Source organism: Phyllopteryx taeniolatus, chromosome 7 (genome assembly GCF_024500385.1).
Source record: "Phyllopteryx taeniolatus isolate TA_2022b chromosome 7, UOR_Ptae_1.2, whole genome shotgun sequence".
NCBI lineage: Eukaryota > Metazoa > Chordata > Actinopteri > Syngnathiformes > Syngnathidae > Phyllopteryx > Phyllopteryx taeniolatus.
The window spans coordinates 17,275,876-17,295,076 of NC_084508.1; the positions used below are offsets into that span (position 1 = coordinate 17,275,876).

The 19,201-nt window shown below is 38.7% G+C and overlaps 1 protein-coding gene across 4 annotated transcripts in view; it reads left to right on the forward strand.

The window, feature by feature from the left end:
- Window positions 1-19,201, forward strand: part of rabgap1l (RAB GTPase activating protein 1-like) — a 111,356-nt gene that overhangs the window by 54,112 nt on the left and 38,043 nt on the right. For all 4 annotated transcript variants that reach the window (XM_061779016.1, XM_061779020.1, XM_061779019.1 and 1 more), the window contains exon 14: window positions 15,091-15,204. In XM_061779016.1, coding sequence (XP_061635000.1) covers window positions 15,091-15,204 — 114 coding nt within the window. The remainder of the gene's footprint in view (window positions 1-15,090; window positions 15,205-19,201) is intronic.

Consider the following 19,201-nt stretch of genomic DNA (forward strand, 5'->3'; position numbering starts at 1 on the left):
CATGGTTTTAGTGCTAACCAAATGCTTTCTGATTGGTGCTACTGTCAGGAAGTACTTAGTGAGATCTGAGTGTTCAGCTGTCTGGACCCAGTGTCTGTCAGTTGTGTCTTGTTGATTTAGCAAAGCGTGCCACCTCACATCAGCCAGTTCCCAGGGGCCTCGTCCCCTCTTGGGGGTTATGTAATATTGTCAAATGAGCATGACGGAGTGCTCGCTTCTGTGCATAAAACTGTGCATTTTATCTTCTTATCCGGAGAGTTCATCTTCCATCTTAATCAAGAGGCATTCGAAATATGAGCCCACGCCAGTGGTCTTTCTATATGACAGTTATGTATTGGTTTTGATGGACAGACCTCATTCCTCAAAAGCAACACGTTGGCATGTTGACTACAGTATGTACTCCATACCCAGCATGACTCATCTTTTATGTACCCATAGAGTTAATATGCGCACAGCTTTATTACATTGTACTTAAAACATACTACCTATTATTACCTCTCCTAAAAAAAAAAAAAGTACTTTAAACTGCTCCATGATACAAATCCACGCAACAGATTTATAATCAATATAACCAGTTTTTTCACTGAATACTTACTTTCTCAAGTAATTATTATTTATACTTTTTCTTGGGTGATATTTATTTAACATAACAGTGCTCTTACTTAAAATGTTTGGCTACTCTACTTACTTATGGTAGTGAGCTAATGTTAGCTTGATGTGATATAAAGTTGAGAGCTGGTGACATTCAGGCATTGACACTCAATCCAACTATTTATATACCCCCCTCCAAACGTATTGATGAGGCAAATTCATTATTATCCTTATCCATATGGATTCACTGAAACTAGTATCGGTGCCAATACCATACATCTGTACAATACTTGTACTGGTAAAAATGCACCGACACTACGACAACCATACTACATTACCAGGCTGACATAATTCGTTTTAGGTAGAAGCCTTTGTGAGCCATGTGAAGATATTTTGAGGTAAACACGGTTGACAGCACTTTTAACCGACTGCATATTATGCTCTGCGCAGGCAGTATAGAGGCAGCTGCCTTATGAGCTGTATGCAAGCTCTGACTTTCGACCCCCATCGACCACTCCGCACCGCGATACTATACTATGACCCAGCCAGATGCTCCCGTCATGAAGCCGTGCCACGGAACATTGTGTAAAGAGAAATAAGCGATGGTTTCATGAAATATTCCTTTAGTTGTCCTGTCACACTTTCACAAAGTGGCCCTTGTTTTCAGACTGAGACACCACATAACTGAAATACCTTGTTTCACAGCCTAAATTTAAAGACCCAGTACACACAAAAAAAAGCATTTTAAATTTGACACCTCACAGAGAAGTGTTGTTTGCAAGTCTGCCAAATTTGAATGAATAACAAATCCACAAGTATATAAAATAAGGTTCCAAAATCATAAAAAATAGAGCCTGCCCTCCAGTTGCAGGGCTGTTTGGGCTTGTCCGCTGAGTGCGCTCCGCGGAACCTTCAGCTGTCATCATCAGAATCAGAATCATCTTTATTTGCCAAGTATGTCCAAAAAACACACAAGGAATTTGTCTCCGGTAGTTGGAGCTGCTCTAGTACGACAACAGACAGTCAATTGACAGAGAACACTTTTGAGACATAGAGACATTGACAAAAAACAGTCACTGAGCAATAAAGGGTTGCTAGTTATCTGGTAATGCCGGTACATTTTTTTATTTTTTTGACAATTGTGCAAAAAGATGCAGAGTCCTCTAGCACTTAGAGCACTTCGAAAGACTAATCTTGCAATAGTCCGGTGCAATGACCGTTGTGCAAAGGGCGCCGAGACTTCAAGCGAGTAGTGTGATAATTTGGGACAATGTTGATTGTGCAAATGTTGCAGATACTCCTCAGTCAGTGTGCAAATGGAGCAGATGCTACTCTGGCATGAGTGGCCAGTATTGGTCAACAACAGATATGAACGTGTCTGTGGCTCTTTGCAACTCACACAGCCATGAGCTGACTGTCGGTGTGTCTATTAAACATTTAACTTTCCGTGATGCATCGCTGTTATGTGGACGCACACACGACACAAAACCAAGTGAGGCAGCGAAATAGAATGAGCCGACGCCGTACTGGTGCGCTCAATGGATTGTTAGCTTGCTATCCAGACAGCTCGTTAGCTCCCGTGCTAGCGCACGTAATAAACCGTTATCTTTCCCTGAAGTGTCTGTCGTGAGGGCCCATGTGGGTTGTGGCTTTTGTGAGTTGGGTGGGTCCCAATGCACCGGGCCATGGGGGGCTCCTCTAGCCGCTGGCAAGCTGGCGTCCGGTTCGCCACTGCCTCACTATGCGTTGCACATGCGGGTGCACAGCAGAGACACTGTACAAAAATGTAAATACTTGTATTCATACATGGTCTCAAAAAAAAAAAAAAAATCCTGCATCCCTACTTATGCCTGTCCTTATTTTTGCTGAAGACTGAAAACATTTGAGTTTGACAGCACAAGAGCCTATAGCCCCCCCCCCCCCCCCCCCCCCCCCCCCCCAAAGGAGAAATGGCCTCACTGTTCCAATACCTTTGGAGAAGAGTATATATTTTTACAGAACATTTTTGTTGAACTCCAAATTTAAGATCAAATCGGATGTTTAGATGCGTAGCTGGTTTGGTCACATCAACCGTTCTTCATTTGTCGCTTGGTGTGTGAAGTAAGTTACCTGTCGTAAGAGCCTGAGTAATAGTATTTCTGCCCAACATGCCCACAGGCTACAATTAAAGGAAGCCACTGATTCCCTTCTGTATATATCTTTCTCTCTTTTCTCTAAAGCTCTCGCCTTCTCCACTTCCATCTCTCGGTGTTATCTCTTCTTGCCATTCTCTGTATGTCTTTTCTAAGCCATCACTCTTCACCGCTCTTATTCCCTCCTTATTTCCATCTGTCTTGTTTTCTCCTGTCAATCAGTTTAAAGGCCACCAGGAGATACAGAGAGGTGCAGAGTGTAAACAAATAATACACACATACACATGCTGAGCATGTCTTGCGATGCTAATTCTTTATTAATTACTTCTGTATCTATTATGTCATACAAAGATTTTGGTGAGAACCTGTGCTTGTGTCTAATACTGTTCAGCTCATCGCTGCTATTTTTTGGCTTTGTTGGCATTTGAGCGACATAGGTTGGTATTTTCAGGCAAGATACAGTTTTCGTCCTGGCCTTTCATGTTTCATGTATATTTTAGTGCACATTGCATGCATGTACACTGCCAATAGGTGGCCTCATAAATATGTACAGTCCTTCCCTACACAAGTATTAACCCCTTTCGCTGATGTTTGGCCGGGATGATCATCATGACATCAAGCTTCAATGTATAACTTTTTTAGCCCAACTTGTTGAGCAAGCTAAAAACAAAGAAAATGGCCTCCTGTTAAGATCAGCTTTGTTCTTGTGGTACTTCATCTACTGGTGGCTACTCTTATCACAGCAGCAGATTCTCTGTCACTCTGTTTCTTCAATCTAAGAATGGAACAAAGACACTGCCTTCTGCCCTCTAGATGCCCTTAAACATCCCATCCATTGAATCTCCTATGGCGGTGGTGGGAGGATCAGTCACGTTGAAGTTTCCTTTGGATGGTAGTGATAATAGCAAAGATGCTGACCTTTCAGCTTCTGCCTGCGACAGTGACAGCTTTCAGCTTTTTCTCCAGCTGTCTTCAGAATAAAAACTTATAGAATGCCTCACTCAATTTCCAATGTAATATGTTGCAGTAGGTGCCAGGGGAACCTTTTTGTTTTATTTTTTTAATTTTGTGTCACTCGGTTGCTCATACATGTACAGGGGTCACCAATCCATATATAATTTGGTAAATAACATCATTAATATAATTTTATTTATTTATTTTTTAAATCACACTTCTCTCTTAGCCTCTTTCCCACACCTTTTTTGTCTCCTGGTGTTTTCACCAGGATTCATGCACCAGTAAGCCCACAAACTAAGCACTAACAGCTAAAATGGCAGAAAAATGCTGAGCAGACAAAAAGATTTCAATTTTTTATTTATTTTTTGTATTTGATGAACTCTCATAGATTTAATGTCATTCAAATATTTTAATTTTCCAGTGCCATGAAAAGTATTGGCCCCCTTCTCAAATTCTTGTTTTGTCATAGCTTCCCAACTTTTTTTAAGATCATCAAGCAAATGTAAATATCAGACAAGGATAAACCAAGTAAATAAAATTTTGTTTTCAAATTATAAGTTTATTTATTAAGACCCCGCTTGCTTGACTATGTGATGGCCCCCTAAACCTAATAACTGGTTGGGCCATCCTCAACAACAACGGCTAAAATCAAGCATTTTCTATAACTAGCAATGCGTCTTTTACATCTCTGTGGAGATATTTTTCCCCCAAGCCATTCAGAAGTTGACTTGCTGGTGTGTTTCGGATCGTTATCCTGCTGCAGAACCCAAGTGCGCTTCAACTTAATGTCACAAACTGATGGCCGAACATTCTTCTTCAAGATGTCCTGCTAAAGAGCAGAATTCATGGTTCCAGCTATCACAGCAATTCATTCAAGTCTTGAATTTCCAAAGCAGCCCCTGACGGTCACATTATCACCACCACATTTGACTGTTGGTTTGATGTTCTTTTTCTGAAATGCTGTTTTACATTTATGCCAGATGTAACGAGACACACCTTTCCAAAAAGTTCAACTTTCGTCTGGTCATTCCATACAATATTCGCCCAAAACTCTTTAGAAATCATTCACTTTTATTTTTTGTTTTTTATTTTTCAAAAGTAAGACGAGCCTTTATGTTCGTTTTGGTCAGCAGTGTTTTTTGCCTTGAGACTCTGCAATCGATGCCACTTTTGCCTAGTTTCTTCTTTATTGTTGAGTCATGATGATGGTTAACTGAGACAAGAGAGGCCTGCAGTTCTTTAGATGTTGTCCTGGGTTCCTTTGTGACCACCTGGATGAGTTGTCGCTGTGCCCTTGGGATAATATTTGTAGGCCGGCCACTGCTAGGAATGTTCACCACTCTTCCATGTTTTCTCTATTTGATGATAATTGCTCTCACTGTGGGTCACTGGAATCGTAAATTTTTAGAAATTGCTTTGTATTCCTTATTCAGACTGATAGAGGTCATTTACTTTATGTCTTGTATGTTTTTGAATTTCTTTGGATCACGGTATTTTGTTGCAGCTTTTTGAGATCTTTTGGCTGACTTCATTTTATCAAACAGGTTCTATTAGTGTTTTCTTGATTGAACGGGTCTGGAGGTAATCAGGCTTAGGTGTGGTGAGTGAAAATACACCCCCAGAAATGTGATTAACCACGATTAATCCGTGATTTAATAAGGGAGGCAGTTACATTTTCACACAGGACCAGGTAGCTTTGAATGTTTTTTTTTCTTTAATAAATCACCATTTTAAAAAAACGTAAATAGCATAAAATGCTTTTTGTTTACTCTGGTTATCTTTGTCTGATATTTACAGTTGTTTGATAATATTAAACATTCAAGTGGGGAAACTATGCAAACAAATTTGAGAAGGAAGTTAGTGGTAGAGTTTCAAAAACTTCTTTTCAACCACCGAGTAGGTGGCGCCCACTTTGAATGATTCTCCATCAGTCAATCAGTCAATCAAACAATCAATCCACCCATCCAATCCAAGATCAAATAATTTTAAAAAAACTAATTTCACAAGCATAGTCTACTGTAAGTATGCTTAATTAGAACTACATGTAATCAATGAATGAATGGTGTAGCTTTTCTCGCCTCTCAAAAACTGAGGGTCGAGGAACTACAATACACAGTTCCAGCTTGCAGTATTGTAGAACTGAACTGCATCCTACCGAGAGCTTTTGGAACACCATATTTACCTCCACAAGACAGGCAAAATACAGTGGACCCTGCTATTCACTGGGGATATGGCCGGGGCTCGACCGTGAATGACGAAAATCTGCAAATAATTTATGCTTATTATAATTGTCATGAAAAAAAAAAAAAATTACTAATAAAAAATGGGTTTTCTGCATATAAAGGTGGTATGCCCCCCCCCCCCCCCCCCTCCAAAAAACAAAAAAAAATCCTCAAATAGGTGAATCCGCAAATGCCGAACTGCGAATATGCAGGGGGTCCACTTTATTAGCTCTGTTATGATGCAGTGCAGTTGTGCACCACTGTAAACTCTAATCACATTACTATGCATAGTGTATCAATCAAACAAAAAAGATCAGTGGAAACTTGGTCACCTATTTGGAACCTGTTTGTCAAAGCACATTGTATAGAGGATCACAAAGAATTGAAAAATGGCCAGTGAGATACCATATGGTCATCTATGACCAGACATGAAAATTTTGAGAGGAGGAAAAATACAGTGCCTTGTAATGGGCTTGCTTTCATAGAACTGTTCTTTGTCATTCCATTTGTTTTGTGTTACTAGAACAGGTGGAACTGTGGTACTGTGACAGAAAATTGATGGTGCTGATGAGGCTGCAGTGCCTGCTGAACAATTCCGCCCCCCTGCAGAGATTAAAGAGCTGCTGGCATCAGCATTTGCATGTTTCACATTGACACATTAATCTAAATGAGCAGCACAGAAAGCATGTTTGGACAGTACTTAGCTGGAATAAGAATATGCTTCTTAGCTTCAGTCTTCTGTGTATTAAAATAAAATGACCTAAGTATTAGAACCAGCTCTCATTATGATGCAGTACTGTTCTACAGCACGGCAAACTACAACCACGATAAGATTCAAGATTTTTTATTTGTCACGTGCACAGTAAAAACACAATGGTAACACAGCAATGAAATTTTTACTTTGCGAGGCATCCTCCATTTATACAAAGAATATTAAAATATTTTTAAAAAGCTTAATTATAAATAATTGAATGATAAATACTGAAGAAGGGGGGGGGCATTGTATCTAAGCGCTTTAAAAACCATTTGTTGTTTTTTAAAGGACTGTAGTTTAATTTGGAAGTAGTATTAGTTTAGTGCAAAATGTATGTATATAATGTGCAAAGATGTAGGCATCAACTATTCAAGTATGGCGGGGATATTCTATTAAACAAGATTACAAAACGAAAAATATTGCACAGGGTGGTTCACAGATTGTGATATCATTTGTTCAGGATGGTGTATGGGTAGAAGATGCTTTTTTTGTATAATAAGTAATAACCAATGTATCCCTCTGTGATCGTGTCAATGAAAACCAAGCATTGTTCTTATTATCCAAAGGCAGATGTTTTCTGGTATTGAACTCATAGATCTTTACAGGTGTCAGCTGTAGAGATTTGGATACAGTATGCAAAGCAATGTAGAGAATTAGAGGTGGAATATCATGTTAATAGCAAGAGGGATAAGGGACATCCATCCATCCATTTTCCGAGCCGCTTATCCACACAAGGGTCACGGGAGTGCTGGAGCCTATCCCAGCTATCTTACACACGCTGAACTGGTTGCCAGCCAAGCGCATGGCGGATAAGGGACACTTTGTTTATATTATAAAGAGCGAAACGGTCTAAGTCCAGAGAAAGAGAGTGTTTCAGTTCCAGTTTTTGAGTAATGGGGCTCTTAATTAGCAGAGACATGCATGCTTTATTAAATCAAAGTGTTTATGACTTTCAATGTCAAACAGATTCTTATTAGTCCTCATTGATATCTGCATGGTAATTATAGAAAATATTTGTCAGTGGTTATATTGCTCATAAAGCGATGCATTTTTTATGACTATATTTAATGTATGATTGCTTTTTATTGCATACAGGTCTTTAAATTCAACTCACCAAAACACCTCGCAAGACCATGTTTTTATTGAGCCAAGGCACCCATTTTTACATCACAACAAAAATACTGAAATAGTGATGATCTCGTCTCAATTTACTCATAAATTGACTCAGTGTGAAATATGGGCTTGTTTAATCATAACACAAAGTTGATAACTCGCAGGAAGCCATGACTTATTCTGTTGTATGAATTACAACAGGTGTATGTAGACACAGGTTTATTGTACTTTCTGCCATCTAATGAAAGAGCATTTAATTCTTCTGTACGTCACTGGCATAGATTGATAAACAAAGGTGTAGTTGTAATTAATAAATAGAAATTATTGGGCAAATTAAGTGAAATTGGATAATTTCCCGTGGTACCCTTGATCTCCCACGGCACCCTGGTTGGGAATCTATATCACAGGAGTGAAACTCACCCTTCATTTTATATGGCCCACGAAAGCTTGCCACAATTTTTCCTTGACTTCTGTGCAAAAACTAGTGTGCTTCCCCCGATGGTGTGCGCGCCTTAGCCTGACTGGGGAGCCGCGTCATATATGTCGACTTATCAACGAGAAGTAGACAGTCACCAACTCAACTCCAGTAATACTGTAATTAGGGATGCACTAATACCACTTTTTCAGACTGAATACTTGTGCTTACATTTGAGTACTCATCAGCACCAAATACCGATACTTGATGATGCCATTATATTGTGAAATTTTGATGAAAATGTGTTTTGTTTTTATAAAATATTGTGGAAAAATACAAACTTTTATTGAACATGGGATGGGTTTCATTCAAAGATAACACTTTTCATCTGCACATCCAAATATTGTTAAAAAAATGTACTCAAATATTACACTGTATTTATTATTGTTTTGATAATAAGAACTTTGTTTTGCACTTAGTTCCTCTACGATACCCAATGTGAACCAAACCATGACCTTAAACCAAGCAATGTACCAAAAAAGTGATTTTGGGCGTACAGTTACACCCGTAGCGATTATATAAAATTTATGTGGTTTCACTGTTCTAACTAGCCCCTGAGCAAAACCATAACTGTGAAGTGGCCCTCGATGAAAGGTTTGACAGCCATGTGTCCACATTTATTTTTATTTATAAAATTCTTCATTAATATACACTTTGCACTGGTAGTAGTTTAATGGTACATGCTGCTGCCTTTCATGCAGACGGCGCGTGTTTGTTTCCCAGTCAGTCTCACAATGCCCAGTCACTGCCAGTCCTGAATCAGGATGAAAATGTGTGGTTTGGTGTAAAAACTGTGCCAAATAAATTGTGCAAATGACTCGCTGAGATCCCTAATGGGAGAATCCAAGTCATAACAATTTGATTAACACACACATTTAGTTGGAAAATGTGTGGTTACCAGATGTAATTATAATTTATGGAGAATAGTGGGAAAAAAATCATTATTTCTATATATATTTTTTAATATATTATTACATTTAAATATTTTTTATACTGTTGTGCATGTGCACACTGTTAAAAAAATAAACACATCCACTAACGAAGCGATATGATAGTGAGGCAGTTCCATACAAAAGGCACACAGAGCAAGTTCTTGTTGTTGCTTGGGTGCTTAGTTCAAGGACATGTCAACAGTGGTTTAAAAGCAAACTGGCTCTACTCCAGAAACCATTCCCAATTTTCATGCTTTATCCTCTAGCCTCTCCATGTGGTCCCAAAGCCGAAACCTTATAGACTGAACTGGCGGCGAGCGGGGGATGGGAGGTCACCTGGGTGCAAAATTCATGGGATTGAAAAATTTTAAAAGGCGAAACAATAAGGAATTAATAGAAGTCATAATAAGGGGGGGGGGATTATATTTCAAAGTTGACACTGTTGGCTGCCTCGCTTCTCCTTTCCCTACCCACCTAAGTATCCTTGTCAGACATCATGGTCATACTAGCCAGCTATGACATCCCTAAGGACTGGACCCTGGTCATTTTTTTTCCCCCCCTCTCAGACTGTTATGTATGTTTGTGTGCATGTGTGTGTCATTTCTTTACATCAAGCAATGTCATATACTGTAATATGGGACCAGTACTGATTCACAGGTTAGAGGGTACAATTACTTGGCTCACAAGCCACCCTACACCGCTTGGGCGAGGCTCTAGTGCTCATACCATGATATATTCTTATATTTGTCTTTCAGAGATGTGTTTTTGTCAACTTGCAAATGTTCAGTAAACAGTTTAAAGGGGTTACTCTGTATTTACCCCAATGAAGACAGACCAAATGCACTGCATTCAGCTAACAGTACATGTACATTGTGTATGAAAATACTCTTCCACAGGGAGGCTTGTCTATTTTTGCTGTGCCCTTGTCCTATGTAGTTTTGCGTAGATGTACAACTTTAGCCTGCAGGAATTTCTAGCCCACTTGTCTGAGTTTGTTTGGAATTGTATTGTCCTGTTGTTTGTCCTTAAATAGTAGAACTCCAGAGTAAACCATGCGGTGTTTTCCTTTCTTTTTGTATATTGTGTTGAATGTATAAACTTTGACTCAAAGGCAAACTGCGATTTCTGTTGTTGGCCTATTGAGAGCTTGGTTGGGAGTTCATTGTATTTAGTTGACGTATTAATTTGATTAGGCATATTTTGTTACTCTGATTGTCTGGCATTCCTAATCAGGCACGTGCCCACATAGACCCCAAGTGGTGCTGAAGCACCTGCCCTTTTACCCTGGATGAAAAAGTGCCCTTTTTGCTGCAGCCCTCTTTTTTTGGTCTTCATTTATGAATATTTAATTTTTTTTTTTTTAAACTCTCATCAATTCCACCCAATGTGTTCTGATATTTGAGGGGCATTTATTTGACTCCAGGGGAGAATTTTACATATGCTCCCATCTTAATTTATTTGAGGTTAATCAGAGGCACTTTAAATGGTGGCAGGTGTGTCCTGACCCACATTTAACCTGCGTTTGAATTTGATCGCTTAATTCTGAATACAACCACATCCCCATTTATGAGGGTGTGTGCACTTGTGCAACCATGTTATCTCAGTTGTTTATTTTTACTTCCTCGCTCTCTTTTTTTTCAATTGATTTGTAAGGGTTGTACTGTATGTTAACTAATAGTGGAATAAAAGTATTAAAATGATTCCTCTTGGTCTCATTTTTGTATATCACAAAAACCTGACTTTTGTTAATTGTCACCTACTTTATTAATAGTTGTATCATTGACTGTGTTTATTGTATTTTAGAAATAAATACCTAAGTTAAATGAATTGGAGGATTTTTTTTGGCGATGGATGCCCTTGTTTTGGTTTGAGCACCTGCCCCAAAAAATGTCTGTGCACGTCCCTGTTCCTAATAAAATCACCGCTTATGTTCACAGTTGTTTCATAGTTAACCACGAGGTGTAAAAAGAGTCTTCACTTTAGTTGGGGGCTCGTCAGGGATTTTAACCTGACACGTCTCGTATTGATTGCAAAGCGAAAATGTGGCATTTTTGTTTGAAGCTGACATTTTCATAAAATTTTATGACTACATTTTTGTTATAAAATAGAGAAGACTACACGCTGTTGCTGCGTCTTTCTAATTGTGTGATGTGAAGGTTAATTTGCATTTGTTAAATTTAGATTGAGTTGTAATTTTTAATTCTTTCTTTTTTTTCTACCACTCATAACTCTTATGACCCGTGCCTTCCTTTTAAAATTCCATTTGTGCATGATTTTCTGTGACATTTAGACCCTCACAGTTGAAGGTTAGAAAGTAGTTAATATGGGGGAAGACTTTGAGGTCAGTGTACCGTATTTTCACGACCATAAGGTGCACTGTATTAAAAGGCGCAGTCTCAGTTACGGGGTCTATTTCTGTATTTAACACATACATAAGCCGCACCGTAGTATTTAGCGCAGGCATGGTAAAACATACGCTGCATACCTTCATAGATTATTTAAGTCTTTGGACACAGTGACATGAGACGTCAGGCTTTAATGTTCTTGTCCACATTTAAAAGGTCAGGAGATTGGAGTGGCTGCTTTGAGTAACAATATGCATTTACACATGTTCAGTAAATGCAGGGCATTTAAATGGCAGCACTAAATAAGTAACTTAGTATGTACATTATCAGTTAATTGAATAACAAAGGAAAGTCGAGAAATTCAGAAATACAGTTTTAAGACAATTGTTTCTTTAGCACAAAGCCCAATTATTAATTTAGAAACTAACAGGAACCTATTTGATCCAGGTGTCAACTTAACATCCCATTCATGAATCATTTATATATCATATGAAAAAAATGGATATACCCCAAATTTGCTCAAGTTAAGCTTTGTAAACCATGCCCCGTATATTTAAACTGCACCCTCTTCATCCTGTGTTTATGTTGGTGCATTTTTTTGGGGGGGTCCAATAATGTTATTCTGTTTTGCTTCTTCGAATTATTGAGGAATCTCATTAAGGGAATTACATTCTGAGGTTAAAAATAACATTACAATCATACGTAACACTTCCTTCATACATAAAAATGAAATGTCTGGCCTTATAAACACAATGTACTTTGTAGCTCACCTTTAACACATAATGCACAGAATGACCACCTCCATGCTGCCATCTCATTAATGCATTACATGCAAGCTTGCCTGGAGCATGTATAGAAACCAACTGTGAATTTAACATGAAGACATTTAATTTTGTATGAAAGTTCTGACATTCAAGATCACCATTTGTCATAGATGTGTACTGTATATAATTTCTTCTGCATTTTTGTAGTCCCTTATTATTCCAGCAGTACAAGACCAAACGGGTTCGGATGAACACTATCCTACAATATGTAGCGTGAACCAAAAACCCGTAACAAGAACAATGTCACTATGTGGATGACATTTTTGTATTTACGTCTTCCACCGTGGCATTTTCATGCCAGTAGATCTATTCATCCAAAGATCCATTTTCTCTAGCGCTTTTCTTCGTTAGAGTTGCGGGTGAGCTGGAGCCAATTTGAATTGGGGCTTGGGGCGGAGTACACCCTGGATGGTCACCATCCAATCACAGGACGCATAGAGACAAACAATCATAAGCTTTCACATTCACACACAGGTACAATTTTGAGTTTTCAATTAAGATAACATGCATGTTTTTGGAACGTGGTCGGGAAGAAAACCCATCCAAGCATGGGGAGAACATGCAAACTCAGTAACACAGTGGAGGTGTTTAACATTAATGATGCAGCAAATCAATGACCCCAGACATACAGAACAGCCAGCGTGATACATGAGCAACAAGAAGTGCACAGTCCTGCAACAGATGGAATGTCTCTCCAACAGAGACCCGACCTCATCTTCATCTAGTCAGTTTGTGATTTTTATGATTACACAGACGTGGGCAGCCGAAATCCACGGAAAATTTGCAGCAAAAACATTGAACTGTAAACAAGGAGAGTTGATGCACTTTCAAAAGAAAAGGGAGTAAAATGCAAGTCGATTGAAAGTCGAAGGACAACGCTGGGTGACTGCACATAAAGTATGACGCCTCTCTATAAGATCATTACAGCACTTTTTTCTCTCTCGGAAAGTAGGGATAAACATTTCTGTCTCATACAGTGGGTACGGAAAGTATTCAGACCCCCTTAAAATTTTCACTCTTTTTTATATTGCAGCCACTTCCTAAAATCATTTAAGTTCATTTTTTCCTCATTAATGTACACACAGCACCCCATATTGACAAAAGAAATGTAATTCTTGAAATTTTTGCAGATTAATTAAAAAAGAAAACTGAAATATCACACCGCCATAAGTATTCAGACCCTTTGCTCAGTATTTAGTAGAAGCACCCTTTTGAGCTAATACAGCCATGAGTGTTTTGGGGAATGATGCAACAAGTTTTTCACACCTGGACTTGGGGATCCTCTGCCATTCCTCCTTGCAGATCCTCTCCAGTTCTGTCATATTGGATGGTGAATGTTGGTGGACAGCCATTTTCAGGTCTCTCCAGAGATGCTCAATTGGGTTTAAGTCAGGGCTCTGGTTGGGCCATTCAAGAACAGTCACAGAGTTGTTGTGAAGCTACTCCTTCATTATTTTAGCTGTGTGCTCAGGGTCATTGTCTTGTTGGAAGGTGAACCTTCGGCCCAGTCTGAGTTACTGAGCACTCTGGAGAAGGTTTTCATCCTGGATATCCCCGTACTTGGCCGCATTCATCTTTCCTTCGATTGCAACCAGTCTCCCTGTCCCTGCATCTGAAAAACATCCCCACAGCATGATGCTGCCACCACCATGCCTTGCCATAATTCTGTTTCTGAGCTCTTCAGGCAGTTCCTTTGACCTCATGATTCTCATTTGCTCTGACATGCATTGTGAGCTGCAAGGTCTTATATAGACAGGTGTGTGGCTTTCCTAATCAAGTCCAATCAGTATAATCAAACACTCCAATGAAGGTGTAGAACCATCTCAAGGATGATCAGAAGAAATGGACAGTACCCAAATTAAATATGAGTCTGAATACTTAATGCCTCTGTGATATTTCATTTTTTCTTTTTTAATAAATCAGCAAAAATTTCAACAATTACGTTTTTTCTGTCAATATGGGGTGCTATGTGTACATTAATAAGGAAAAAATGAACTTAAATGATTTTAACAAATGGCTGCAATATAACAGATTAAAAAATTTAAGGAGGTCTGAATACTTTACGTACTCACTGTAACTCTGGTCTCTAGTATTCATGGCCTTAATTTTCTCTCTGATACACACATCAAGGCCAGTCGGGCTCTGGGTTGGTTCATATGCAGCTTACAGTGAGGTTTTAGGTCTGAAACAAAACAGTGGGAGATAAAACACCAGTGTGTTCAGGTGAATGTGTTGAAGAGTGAAGGTGCACTGTATCAATGCTTTTGTGTGTGTGTGTGTGTGTGTGTGTGTGTGTGTGTGTGTGTGTGTGTGTGTGTGTGTGTGTGTGTGTGTGTGCGTGTGTGCGTGTGCGTGTGCGTGTGCGTGCGAGTCTCAGACCTGTGTACCTGAGATTTGGAAACAGTGTTCAATAGAGGAGTTAGAGCTGAATGGATTTATTTGTCCCACTGAATTGAATAATAGTTTTTTAGCAGAACTCCACAATAACTAAACCAATTTACACAAAGCTTTATGGGAGTCTGTGGCATGGGCCAAGGAAAACCCCTGTGCAGGACTTTTTGTCAATATTGTGAATGTAGCAAATGTCTGGTAGGTCTTTTTTATTTTATTTTCCTTAAATAAAAAAAGCAAATCTGCAATGTTTACGTTTCTCAGTTGTTGCCTTGAGCACAATACATTTTACTGTAGCTTTGCTTTCAGTCTTTCTGACATTTTATCTAATCCTGTACTGTATACATGTTTTAGGATTCTGTTCAGGAGGGGGTGATCACTCGAGACATCCACCGTACTTTCCCCGCACATGACTACTTCAAGGACTCTGATGGAGATGGACAAGATTCACTCTACAAGATCTGCAAGGTAGGAGTAAAATGTGAAACTTAATTTAAAAGCAAGTCTATCAAAATCTGATTGCACTACCCCTATCCTTTTTAACCGCAGTTTTAAATGGTGACTTTGAAATTACCTGAAAGACTAAATATGGATCAAAGCTTGTGAAATTGCACAGTGTACTGTATGAATTAATATCCCTGCTATACATTCAACATGTTTTGAATCTGATCAGTAAAATCGCTAGCTTGGACAGAGGGCATCGCAAGTTTGTAATACCTTTCAATACAGTGCAAATCACCTCCTAGGAAATAGATTCCTAAATTAAATTATTATTGTAGAGTTCCTTTGATGTCTATCAAGACTGTAAAAGTGACTCTGTAAGTGCAAAGTAATAGAATTAAAGGGCAAGGGAACTAAAGGGAAATCACATTTATATTGTCGAAATGTGTTCCTTTTTTGTTACATTTTCTTGCAGTTACTCCTCATTTATTTGTAGAAGAGCTTAATGGGTTCAGCCATTGAATTGTTCTTCAATTGTCCTCAGCCAAGATCCATGCCAGGTGTTCTCTTGTGCAAATGTACTTCTAGCTTTGTATGTTTTCATTTTATAAAACTGCAACATGTAAACCTGGTAAATTCCGAATATTTATCTCTGTATATTATCATGGTAAATGACTAGATATTCACCTTCTTAAATCACATCTCTGGAGGAGTCAGTAGAATCTGTTTGGAAAGGGGCAGCCACTTTAAAAAGAAGTACAACAACTGAACTCAATTTTATTTATATAGTACTTTAAGAACAACCACAGATGCAGCATAGTACTGTACATAAATACAACTCAAACATAACACAATTTAACATAACATAATTTAGAAACAAAAGAATGACAAATTTTAAACAGTAACATAAATAAGGCACAAGGGCAGAATCTCAAGCTGCCTTAAAAGCCAAGTAATGAAAATGCGTCTTGAGGCGGGTTTTAAAAATACAAATTCGAAATCTTTGAGGATCGCAATTGTTTATATTACAAATCTGTAAAGTTCATATGCCTTCTGTAACTCGTCTGGTTTTGCGCTGCGTTGTGTTCTGGGTTACGCTACTAAGGTGGCAATCCTGCGCCATCGACCACACCAGGATTCGTACCCATGCTTCCACAGCGCCACTGGGAGTCAAGTGCACTGACAGTTGAACTAAAAGCCAGCACCCTCTTTTGAAGATCCGGAGAGGGAGCTTTATTTACGTACATCCGCACAGCCTAGCTGACTCCCGTTACGCTTGAAAGGTTCACTCCTAATAACCCTCGACATGATTACTGATTCAATCAAAACTATCTCATCTCCACTTTCACTCATCATCCATACTACTGAAGTAAGAAAAAAAAGCTTCATAGGATGGAATGTAGGGTGCCAAGTAAAACAATAAGGGATATTACAATGGGGTTTTAGTAGTGATTTTCAGCCACCAAAGATTTTCCCCCAAAAGTGCATTTTGGTTTTCAAACCAAAAGACGTAAAATAAACCGTCTGAAACAGGACATTGTTATGACCCAAGCAAAAAACGAGGCCCGCGTGCGGTTATGTACACTGTATTGTTTAAAGAAAAAAGAAAAAAAAAAACACACACACAAAAAAAAAACCTGCGTATCCACATTGAACAGTCGCCCAACCTCCCTGCTTTCCAATGTTCGTATCGGGGAATGCTTGTTTGTTGCACGCTATTTTGCACTGCCCAAGCTACCTCCGAGACACAGCTAAAGTGGCTAAATACGATAACGAGCCGCAGAGGCGAACATTCGCTTCCCCGCCGGTGTCAATGCAGCACCAATCATCACCTCCATGGCAGCGAAAAGCTACACTACTGAAAAGTAACTGGGATGCCTTGCTAATTGCTAAGCTATCATGACACGTAGTCACAAATCTCTAAAATACGTGATTGGATGATACAGTACACTTGTCACAGGTCTGGCTGGAACCGTGCTATAGTGGACAGCAACCAACTTTAAAAAGCAAAATAGCAGGCATATTAATAAGTGTCTGGAGACTCCTCATCCTCCTTATCCTCATTCCTCCTCCTCCTCCTCTTCCTCTTCTACAAATTGTTCTTCTTTTTGCCGTCCTCCATTGGTTAAGTGATGAAAACCTATAACAGAGCAAAACCCGAGTGGTGCTAAAGGTTAGATTTTTCGATACAGCCCAGCGTTTCTTATGAAGTTCAACACTTCCTTTCCTCTCTCTATTGGGGAATATTAGTATGTCATCTGAGAACAGCGGCCTATAAGGTTGAAAGTATTGTATATTAATATATTAAATATTTACAATATAAGATAACATTTACTACTCCCGCAATGGGGTCATTTGTATTGTTTCAGCAGCAATAGTGGATGCAGGAAATAAAAAAAAAAATAGCATACAACAAAAAACATTTGTACAAGTAGTACATTGAAGCCATAATGTCTTCATCATTTTAATCATTATTATTTATTATGTTGTGCAATTGAACAGTCCGCAGAATTATTTGTACCCTATTACATAATATACTGCAATAAGTGCCCCGCAGTAATGTTCTTGACATAGTTGTCAAATTCAGACAAATTGTTCTGGAAGTGAATTTCTATATGATGGCACCGCTGCCGTCATAGCTGTAAAGACAATTTTACTAATTATTGGCATACTCATTTGCTTCTGTGTTTCATTTTTTGGTTTTCGGCCTTGGTTTCCTCATTTTTGATTTTGTCCAAGAATTTTCATTTTGATGCATCATTAGTTTTTGCCTAAAAGTCAAATGTAGTTTTGGAATGAATAAATAGAGCATTACACCTTTGTATTTTTGGACTATCAGCACCATGGGAGGACCTGTCAGGGTGGGTTTACATCCGGTCTGAACCCAAGTAGGTCAGTGGTGAGCTAGCCTTCATTTGTATGCAAATTCATGTAGATTTGCTACTGATAAGGTTGGCTGGATCTTGAGGCATGAGTGGGTTACAGCACTGGATCCAGGACCCATTGTAAATTCATCTACACATGAATCTATTCAGTGATATGCGTGGCGTCTTTAATTTTCTAACCTTTATTCTCTGAGAAAGGTCAATTGAGCGCTGTGAACTTTTCTTGTGACAGTCTGCTTCATTTTGTTAATGTTCCATTCAGTCCCACTTCCATCTAACCTGTACAAGCACCAGTGATTGTTGAGAAGGCCTCCTGCAGCAATCAGGGTTAAGTGTCTCTCTCCTGGTCATTTTGACAATGAGATTTTAAGAAAAAGAGAACCTTTGTCCTCACTTAAGTTTCGTAAAAACTTGGTTCTTGGTTGATTGATTTTTTTCAAAGAATATCGAAAACATTTCCATGATAACACAACTACAAGATAATAGTATGGATGGACATTCACCTGCCTCAAGCTGATGCTGTCTAAGTGATCACGAATGAATACGTTAACTCTTTATTCAGGGCCGTAGTTCATATGCAGGCAACTGTTATCATACGTCATTTCTACATGCATTAAAATATATTGAAAGCACCTTTTGTTACCACTTTTTATTCTGAGGCTTATCCTATCAATAAAAAGATAACAATTTCTGCTCTTTACAAAGTATATAGCAAAAAAATAGGCATAACATTTAAATACAACCGAAGAATACAATTTGTAGTCAAGGTTAGTATTGGCATCTAATATTTTTGGTACAAAAGTGAAGTTTGGAAAATGGTCTTCCTGTAAATGTTTTCTTTATGAGACCAAATGTTTTACATGTTAAATGAAATAATTAATTTAGCAATACATCGTCCAACCAGCTTGTGTTAATAGTCAGCACAAATGTAGTTTAATAACATATAGGGTGCGCACAGTTTCAAAAGAGCATCAGCGTTGTAATGAAATAGTTGTCTGCTTTACAGTAGATGCTAATCCTTCACCCCGCTGAGCCTGTTATGTACTCAGGCTAGCAAATTTAGATTTCTCCCACCAGGACCTCCCCCATCCATCTGTCAACCAACATGTCACCTTGCTGAGTTGGGAATGTGTGACTAC